Source organism: Cebus imitator, unplaced genomic scaffold (assembly GCF_001604975.1).
Source record: "Cebus imitator isolate Cc_AM_T3 unplaced genomic scaffold, Cebus_imitator-1.0 Scaffold76, whole genome shotgun sequence".
NCBI classification, from domain to species: domain Eukaryota; kingdom Metazoa; phylum Chordata; class Mammalia; order Primates; family Cebidae; genus Cebus; species Cebus imitator.
In genome coordinates, this window is record NW_016107391.1 from 1,531,330 (window position 1) to 1,541,567 (window position 10,238).

Genomic DNA, 10,238 nt, shown 5'->3' on the forward strand with positions numbered 1-10,238 from the left:
TATTTATCATACTACTGACTGGATTGTAAACTCTTCCAGAGAAAGGTCCATGTTTGTGGCTACTAACAGTACTTAGCATTGTTGTTCACATAGGTAATGGGCAACTTCTTATGTCAGGCACTGTGCTAAGCACTTACATGTTTTATCTCCGTGTATCTTCACCAACTAGCATCACTACTCTCAACAACTAGATTCAAAATCAAAGTCATCTACTTCTCTCAATCTGCCCAGGTTTGTCCAACTCTTAACCAAAATGCTCTATTGACTCCTTATATATGTAATAATCAAAATAGAATACATACTCAGGGCCTAACATAGGGTAAGTGCTGAATGAATATTAGCTATGCTTTTATTACATGCATCATCACGTTCGTTTCCCTCTCCCTTCATAAATAGGAAACTAGAAAGAATTAACATTCCTAGAAAGGCAAAAGGTACAAAAAATACTTAGTTTATTGGATAAAAACAGTGGCAAAATGGACATAAAGCCAAAAGTGAGAACAGGACATTTTCATATCCTCCCCACACTTGAAAACATACTTCCCATCATCTGAGAATCAGGTGTTAGGGAGCCAGAGCTCCTGCCAAATCCCTCTCTCTTCACCTTCCCTGGAAGCAAGAGGAGGAGGAAGTCCAGGGCAATCTCAGTCCCTGTCTACCATTCATCCCTCAAAATCTCTGGGTTGGAGGGAAACAGGGAAGGAATAAGAGGCAAGAGGGGCTAGGGACTGGCCTCCAGGGCCCACTGCCAATAATGTCCCAGATAGCTATCCTTGTCCATATCTCATCCCTAATAGGTACCATTGTCAGGCCTTGGGAGAGAGAGGAAATGGGGTTGATGGTTCGAGAACCAAATGTGGTCTCCAGACTCTTTCCCAGAGTCAGCAAAAGCCCTGGCGTGACCACTCCAGGACTGTAGGAGCTACTCCTTTTCCCTCCAGCCCAACCAGGAGGCGAAAAGAAATCCCTTGGGGCACAGCATCCCAAGCCGCTCTTAAATCTCCACATCACTTTCCTTGTCGTTGTCATGGTCTCCATCATAGAACTCATTGGGTGCCTCTGGCCTGCAAAGCAAAGGGAGAGAGGTCAAGATGTCACTCCAAGTTCCAATCTTCTCCCAGCACCCTCTTCCAAAGGCATTTCTCAGGCCCATTGAGAACCACGCCTCCTGTTTTTGGTAGAGACTGCTATTCACCCATTCATGTATCAAATAAACATTAAGGAACTACTCTGTACGGACACTGTCATAAACCTTAGCAATACAGTAGAGAATAACAAGCCAGACAAGGTTTGTCTATTAAAAAAGCTTACCTAATAAATGGATGAATAACTGACAAAGCAAATAAATATGATAATTTCAGATGATGGAGAATACAATTAATAAAATGAAGTGATATGACTGAAGGCGATGGGAGGAAAAGGGTAAAATTTCAGAGACGAATATTAGGGACATAACACCTTATGCACATAAGACCTACAGTCTGAGGAGGAGCTGGCTAGGCAAAGACTTCAGGAAGGCCATTCCAAGACGCAAGAAAACCAAGTACAAAGGTCATGAAATGGAAAGAGACTGATATATTCCGGTAAGAACAAGGAGGCCAGGGCAGCTGGGGCACTGTGCATGGAGGAGAGTAGAGATGAGATCCTGGATGTAGGTAAGGGCTAGCATGCAGGACCTTTTTAAGCCACATTCCAAAATTTGGATTTTCTTCTAAGTACTAGGTAAAGGAGAGTTTTAATTTTAAGAAGAATGATGTGGTAATATAAACCCATAGTGAAAGAAGGGATAGGAAAGCTAGACAGGGCCCAATAGGTACTCAATACTGGTTTTTTTCTTTTTTAAGAAGTATTCTCTGGGACAGAGAGAATTGAGAAAGTCATCAAAGAGAAGCTGAGGAACTAAGCCAGGAAAAGCCTTATCTGCTTGGTGAGCAACGTCTCAGTTACTTCTAAGCGTACGACGGTTAAAGGTGTGGAGTCAGACTCAGGTTGAATCTCAGCCCTGATATTTAACTCTGATGTTCAGAGAGTTACTTAGTAATCCCAGCACGGTTGGAGGCCGAGGCAGGTGGATTACCTGAGGTCTGGAGTTCGAGACCAGCCTGACCAACATGGAGAAACCCCGTCTCTACTAAGAATACAAAAAAATTTAGCCAGGCGTGAAGGCACATGCCTGTAATCCCAGCTACTTGGGAGGCTGAGGCAAGAGAATTGCTTGAACCTGGGAGGTGGAGGTTGTGGTGAGCAGAGATCATGCCATTGCACTACAGCCTGGACAACAAGAGCAAAGCTCCATCTCAAAAAAATAAGAAAGAAAGTTACTTAAGTCTCTCTGAGCCTTAGATTGCTCTTGTTTTAATCTCAGAATAAGAGCCACCGGAGTTGTCTGATGGCAACAGGATGATGCTATATATGTTTTAACAGACAGCATTTAGTAGTGTGTCTGGTGCTTGGCAAACCCACAAAAAGTGTTAACTCTTCCTATTACTACTCTGCAAGTCTTATGCAAGCTGTAGCTACAGGCATCAAAGAACAGAAACTCGGTGGGTGGTCTGACAGAGAGGTAGGGCTTAAGAAAAGGAAGAGCCTGAGGCTTCTTCTAGCTGTTGAAAGTGGGTGGTATTATAATACAGAGACTAGGCCCAGATTCTAGCCTGGAGCTATTGATAAAAAACTCAAACCTCTACAAAAGCAAGAACTTAAAACAGGTTTTACCAAACCAAACCAGACAATGAAAAGCAATTTTCAGAAGCTGTGGAAGCCCTGAAGCCAGATGTTCAGACGCCTCCTCACCCAGGAGAGGAGATCAGGGGATACTCATGGAGGAGAGTTAGAGAAGTCCCCAAGAGTCAGACCAGTAAAGCCCAGGTCCAGAGGAGAGATACAGAGGCCTGAACTCTAAGACAGAGAAGCAGATTCTGGAAAGGGCTAAGAAGCCCATCAGGCTCTGCAGCAGAGTCAGCTCAGACCTCTAACACTACATGGGAGCAGGACTGCGTGTCCCACAAGTGTCCAGCTGTGGTTATCCCTCAGTCACATAAGAAAATCTGTTCTCCATTAACTGCATCTGTTTCTGCACTTCTGGGTTCTGCTGTCTTTTCCTTTCATTTTTCAGCAAAGTTTTGGGATTTAAAAAAATTCTACCCTATCCTTTTTTCCCCTAATTCATTCCATCTACAAATATTTAGTATCTATCTCAGAAAGATAAAGACTTTTGAAAAAAAAAAAAAAATACAATTATCCCACCTGAAAAAATTAACAGAGCAACGAAATCAAAGAGCCTTAGGGTGTGGTATTTAGGCAGTGACCTGTCCAACTCAAGACCTGGAAAGACTGAGGAAAATGCTGGCAAGACTATAAGCCACTACAGACTTTCTGGACAGCAATTTGGCAGTAAATAGAAAAAATTTTTAGGTCAGGCACAGTGACTCACGCCTATAATCCCAGCACATTGGAAGGCTGAGGTCGGAGGGTTATTTGAGCCCAGGAGTTTGAGACCAGTCTGGGCAACAAGGCGAGACCCCATCTCTACAAAAAATTAAAAAATTAGCCAGGTGTGGTGGTGCACACCTATGATCCCAGCTACTCAAGAGGCTGAGGCAGGAGGATCGCTTGATCCCAGGAGTCCAAGATTGCAGTGAGCTATAATCATGCCACTGTACTCCAGTCTGGTGACAGAATGAGACCTTGTCTCAAAAAATAAAAAAAATCGGTGCACACAGCCTTTGACCTAGCAGCAACCATTCTACTATCTAACCCACTGAAACAAGCATGCAAAGATGTATATGTAAGGGGATTCACTGACACATTATTATTGTAATATCAAACAAATGGAAAATAATGTAAATGTCTATCAATGGTAATTGGTTAAATTTTATGCTATATCCTCACGATAGATTATTATACAGCTGATAAAATACTGAAGCAGTGCTATACTAGCTAACATGGAACCAGCTATATGATGTAAAACAGCATATATAGCATGACCCTATTTGTATTCACAAAAAGCAAAAAAAACCACACAAACTGTAAATGAGTATGTGTTTGTTTATATGTACATACAGAACAGTATACTTGCAATCTATAGAAAAAGTCCTATCCAAAAAAATAGAAACTATTAACAGTGGTTACTCCTATGGAATGGGTCTAGGATTGTGTGAAAGCAAACAACATATTCTGGTGCTGTTTTAAAATTTTACAATAAATATGTGTTACTTTTGTCATTAAAAATAGCAAAGAAAAGAGTGGGGAAATTGTAGCAGACATGGAGGTAAGCCAGGGGCAATAAGGTTATACCTTCTCATTTACTTTTTTCCCTTTTAAGACTCCCCAGCAAGCCTACCGGAACCCCCTAAAGTCCCTGCTCCCAGACCTGCTATAGTTCTCCTCAGGACCCCTCTCCTCTGCATCAGCCTCATCAGTCCTGTCATAGGTCAGGAGGTCTGCAGGCACATCATGAATCTGGACACTAGGTGCATGGTTCAGCATCTTCAGGTTTTCAAAGATTGTCTGGCGGATCTGGTCCAGATACTGGTTGGAGACGAGGAATAGAGAGTGAGCAGTTCCCAGTGATTTCCAGGGCATGCACTCTCCCAGCTGCCTTTGACCCCTACCATCCTGGTTTTCATCTCAGTGGTACCTCAAGTTTAGGTCCCCCAACTGATAGCTATCCCTCCCCACCAACCCCAACTGCGTCTGCTTTAACCTACTGCCTCCTGGCCAATAACAGTGACAGTGACGATTTAGAACTTCCTTCTCTTTGGTTTTTTCTACTTCCCACATCTTTGACCTCTCCTGGGCTCCGCCTTTCAGGAAAAGTTTGTGCTCAGCTTTTCTGAGCTGCTGACCTGGCGTGAGTTCTGATTTTCGATGCGGGTGCTGACATCTGGATGAAGCGTGAAGTCTGGGGCAAAGTACTCGAAGTATTCTTAGGGAGGAGAGGAGAAAGTATGGCTCAGACTAAGAAAGGCAGCTACCAAGACTTCCCAGTCTTTTTCCTTCCCATCCAGAGCCCCTACATAATAGTTGCCCAATCTTTTCCTTGCTCTGAGCCAGGGGTTTAGTTTGCAGAGCTCTAAGTGTGTAAAATTTCCCATCTGCCTTCAAACCAAGTCATTCTAAAATCTAGTGAGAATGGCCTCCCTGTTGTGGGGTGGTCCTTACCACTATAGGGAAGCTCCTCACTAATGGCCTCTTCTACCAGCAGCGATGTCTCATATGTCCTGAAACCAACCAGCAGAGGGGAGCAGGCTGACCAAGTGGGCTGGCAAGCCCATGTGGCCATATCTGAGGGACCCCCTAGCTCACAGTGGATGATGGGGGAGGAAATCAGGAGGGTGCTCACCAGCAGCGGGCAACATTTCGGACAGTATAACCACCACCACCCAGCACCAGTAGAGGGATATTGAAGCTCTTGACATATTCAACGCATTCCCTGTAAAAAGGAACCAGAGGAAGGAGTGGAGGAGGTTGGCTATCAAAAGACAAGGTACCTACCTTTAGGTATTGCCTGAAAGGAGCACAAGGTAACTATAAATATTCTAAATCTTTATCTGGATAGTGAAATTCACTATGTTATACCCTTAAGATTTGTGTATACTTTATATTCTGTGTCTCAATAAAAATTTTAAAATAAAGCACAGTCCCATCTCTGTTCTGCCCAACACCCTCCCTGGCACCCTGCCTGTTAATCAACTACTCTCATCAATGCAAGTTCTGTTGATTCTAGCCTTCAAAATACAACTTACGCTGGGTGCAGTGGCTCACACTTATAATCCTAGCACATTGGGTGGCTGAGGCAGGTAGACTGCCTGAGCTCAGGAGTTCAAGACCAGCCTGGGTAACATGGCAACACGCTGTCTCTACTAAAAACACAAAATAAATTAGCCAGGCATGGTGGTGTGTGCCTGTAGTCCCAGCTACTCAGGAGGCTGAGGCAGGAGAATCGCTTGAACCCAGGAGGCAGAGCTTGCAGTGAGCTGAGATCATGCCACTGTACTCCAGCCTGGATGACAGAGCAAGACTCCATCTCAAGAAAAAAAAAATTATATACACACACACACACATATATATGCCTCCATCTAAATATATATAATGTATATATAATATCCCAGAGCATCTATGTCTCTCCACTGCCACCTCCTCCACCTTGGTCTGGGTACCTAACCAAAACCATGGCTTCCTAACTGGTCTTCCCACTTTCATCTACATTTCCTCTACCCAAAGTTTTCTCTATTCAGCAGTCAGAATGATCACCTTCAAACACAAATCGGATCATGTCGCTTTTCTGCTTAAAAATACTACAGTGGTTTCCCACCATCTTTGGAATATAATTCAAATTCCTTACCAGGGTCTAAAGGTTCTGCACAATCTCACCATGGTCAGCTTCTCGGACCCCAACTCAAACTACCTCTAGCTTGCTCCCTGTGTTCTACTGCATCAGCTCATTCCTGCCAGAGCCTTTCATTTTATTTAAAAAAAAAAAAAAAAAAAGTATCTCACTCTGTTGCCCAGACTGAAGTCCAGTGGCATAATCAGGGCTCACTGTAACCTCAAACACCTGGGCTCAAGTGATCACCCTGCCTCAGCTTCCTGAGTAGCTAGGACTATAGGCATGCACCATCATGCCCGGCTAATTTTGTTTTTGTTTTTTTCTGGAGATGGCTGTCGCTATGTTGCTCAGGCTGGCCTCAAACTCCTAGCCTCAGGCAATTCTCCCATCTTGGCCTCTCAAAGTGTTAGGATTATAGGTGTATGCACTGGGCCCACCCCTTAGAGCCTTCTGTGGGCCTTTGTCAATGCTTGGGACAGGCTTCTCTCTGCTCCCCTTATGTCTCCTTAAGACTCCTTCTTGGTCACCAGGTGTCAGCTCAAATTTTACTTCCTTAGAAAATTTTTTCCAAATCATACTATCTAAAGTAGGTCCCCCATTGTATCCTGTATCTCAGCTTTCTTTCTTTCATAGAATTTATAACAATCTATTTCATTTGATTATTTATTTTTTGTCTGTTTCCTAAACTGTAAACTTCATGGGAGTCTCCTCATTCCATCCCCATGATGTGGCATGATGCTTGGAACATAATAGGTGCTTAATAAAAATATACTGTGAATGAATAACCATTTAGGCAACCCTGTACAAGATGACATTTCTAGTTCAAGTACAATTTGTAGCTAGTTTTGATTTCCTAGTAGAGGTAAGGCCCGTTCCCCAACTACCCCCACCCATGTACTAAAGTCCAAGACCACTTAAAAACCTTGGGGAGAAGAAGGAGAGCAAGTCTCACCCATGTCCTCGGATGCTGAGGTTAAAGCAGCCCAATCGATCACAGCCCAGAGAGTCAGCTCCACACTGCAAAAAGCAAAACGACAGGCAAGCGCAGTGATATAACTGATCAGATACCCCTTACCCAACCAACCTAAAGAACCTCCTCTTCCCTTGCTCTCTTCCCCCAAGCCCAGCCAGAACACTCCTAAAGTGTTACCTGGAGCACAATGCACGTGGGTTGGTAGAAGTCCACTACCTGGTTGATAACCGGCTGGAAAAGGTGCTTGTAACCTGGGAGAGGGCCAAAGATGGGCACCTGGCACCCCAAGGGGATGGGGAGACAGGGAACAAAAGGAAAAAGGGGGTTGAGCGAGCATGTAGCCCAGGAAAGGGGCAACCCAAAGAACCAAATCATTGGTTTGAAACTTCTGGAAGGGATCCCAGACTGCTATGAGTAAATGATGAAAGCCAATGACTTTTCCCAGAAAATGCACATACACATGATATGTTGCATACGATTTCCAGGGATTCATGGTCCCTCTGAAGGCCATTCATCCTTAAGGACACCTGACCCAACAGCAGACAATACCAGGCAGAAGAGGTTATTTCAAGGAGAAAAAGAAGGGACCTAGGGAACAGGGAGAAGACTTCAGTACTTACTCTGGTCATCAATGCCATCCCGCAGGGGCACATTCAGACAGTAATAGCGGCCACTCTCTGCCCCAACTTCATACATGTCACCTATAGGGAAGTGGGTGGTGGTAGCCACACATGGGGAGTACCCACAACCCAGCTGTTTCAACCCCGATCTGCACTCTGGGAACCTCTCACTGCATCTATGCACCTTCATCATAAAGTCCCTAGAGCCACTAAATCTCTTGCAGCTTGCATTCATTCAACAAATAGTGTTGGGGTATCCACTCTGAGCCAACTGTGTATTAGCTGGTGGGGATTCAGCAATGAATAGAACTGAAGAAATTAACGATATACCAGGAAGCTTATATTCTTAGGGAGTAGGCATAAGGAGGAGGTAGACAGTAAACAAAACCAAACAAAACAAAAAACTACAATAAACACAAATAGCAGTGAGTGTTCTGAGGGAAACAACGAGGCTGAGGTGACAGAGTAATGGGGAAGGTGATTATAACTGGGATGGTCAGGAAAAGCTTCACTGAGGAGGGGACACCTGAGCTGAGACCAGAAGGCTGAGAAGGAGGCACTCATAGTAAAGAGCTGAAGGGTGGGAAGGGGAAAGTAATCCCTATTCCCATACCTGTGCCAGGGAAGAAGTAATTTCCGTATTTATGGAAGGACACGGTCATGACCCGGTCAGTGAGGTAGAAAGCTTCCTGAACCCCGTCACCATGGTGGATGTCAATGTCAATGTAGAGCACCCGAGGGTGGTACCTGGAGGGAAGGCAAAGCCAGGGTCTGAGCTAGAAGTGAACCCCCTGACCCAGTCCTCCCAAACACCGGATCTAGAACTGTGAAGAGTCTGCTTCTGCCCTGGTCGCCTGAAACTTAATATCACCAGTTCCCTAAAGGCAACTGGGGGCTCCAGCCTAGAGACTAGAGGCAGGGACAAGAGACAGATATGCAGAGAAGGCTGAAATGTGAGGAGGCAGCAGGGAATCTGCAGCAGTGGAAGAGGCAGCTTGAATAAAGCATCAAGAACTTGGGAGAAGCTAGTCAGGGAGGTGGAAGGTCAAGGTCCAGGCTGAGTCTGAGAGACCTCCTCAGCTAAGAATCCCGTAACTGCCCCCATCTCCTCCTAGGCTACTTACTTGAGCAGCTCCAGGATGCCAATCACAATGTCGTTGACATAGCAGAAACCAGAGGCCTATGGCAAGACAGTGGTCTCATGAAGAGAGGAGCAATTCCTCTACCCAGCTGCCCCCCACCATCATCCTAAACACCTACTCGAGGGTGGCCACAGTCTTTCCCAACACCTCCTCACTCACCTCAAACTTCTTGGCATGGTGCAGACCACCAGCCCAGTTAATGGCAATATCACAGATCTGAAAGACAAACACCCAAGTCACAGTCCTCCTCCTGCCCACCCCTCAAGCTGGGTGCCCAGGGTCAGGGTTAAACCCCTAAGTCCAGGGATCCAGAGGAAAGTAGGAACAGGACTCGAGACTATGTCACCTTGTTGTTCAGCTGGGTTGCTCCTTGCAGAGATGCGCCTGTGTAACGGGAGCAGAACTCAAAGAGCCCGGGAAACACTGGACTGCAGGGAAGAGGAACAAGTTGGAACCCTCCTGCCTCTGTCTGGGCCCTTGCCATACCTCCCTCCCTACCCCAGACTCCTCCAATCTCCATTTTTCAAGAACCTTCTCTCCCCCTCCTACACACCTGGGCTACCTACAAATTTATTCAACAAATATTTTGGACCAAACCATGTACCAAGCCCTGTGCAAGGCACTGGATGGGAAATCAAGAAGCATCTAATTGTCAGGGAGTTTGTATCCCAGCTGGGGAAAGAAGCAAGCAGCTTCCAGGTACTGTAGTACACATGTAAAAAGGAAGTAAGTTGGACGACAACATGAGCTCTGTTTTTCTTAGTCTTCTAAGTGTAACACATTTTAACACAATGTTCAATAATATTCTTCATAGTCACACGTTTAAAGAAAGAACTGTATACCTACATATGTAAAACGGTGATGAGATAACCCACAAAAAGCCTGTAGCACAGTTTATGATATCTGGTAAGCCTTTAATAAACGTCAGCTATAATTATTACCATTGTTATTCTTTATAAAAAGCAAAGGCTTGAAGCCAGACACAAAAGGATACTTACTGTATAACTCCATTTATGTAACATTCTAGAAAAGGTAAAATACAAGGACAGACATCAGATCAATAGTTGGCTGGATCTAGGTTGGAGGGAAGGGATTAACTACAAAAGGGTATGAGTTGACCTTTGTGGAGTAATGGAAATTTCCTATACCTTGATACTTTTTTTTGGTGGGGG

General features: G+C 44.7%; 1 protein-coding gene across 1 annotated transcript in view; it reads right to left on the minus strand.

Annotated features, from left to right (window-relative positions):
• Positions 1-430: 430 nt before the first annotated feature.
• Positions 431-10,238, minus strand: part of HDAC3 (histone deacetylase 3) — a 16,725-nt gene continuing 6,917 nt past the window's right edge. Inside the window, exons 4-15 of the mRNA XM_017532240.2 lie at positions 9,413-9,494; positions 9,226-9,282; positions 9,049-9,104; positions 8,538-8,671; positions 7,925-8,005; positions 7,482-7,555; positions 7,284-7,348; positions 5,345-5,434; positions 5,164-5,222; positions 4,848-4,927; positions 4,373-4,530; positions 431-1,064 (exon numbers count right to left, since the gene is read on the minus strand). Coding sequence (XP_017387729.1) covers positions 995-1,064; positions 4,373-4,530; positions 4,848-4,927; positions 5,164-5,222; positions 5,345-5,434; positions 7,284-7,348; positions 7,482-7,555; positions 7,925-8,005; positions 8,538-8,671; positions 9,049-9,104; positions 9,226-9,282; positions 9,413-9,494 — 1,006 coding nt within the window. The 3' untranslated portion in view covers positions 431-994. The remainder of the gene's footprint in view (positions 1,065-4,372; positions 4,531-4,847; positions 4,928-5,163; positions 5,223-5,344; positions 5,435-7,283; positions 7,349-7,481; positions 7,556-7,924; positions 8,006-8,537; positions 8,672-9,048; positions 9,105-9,225; positions 9,283-9,412; positions 9,495-10,238) is intronic.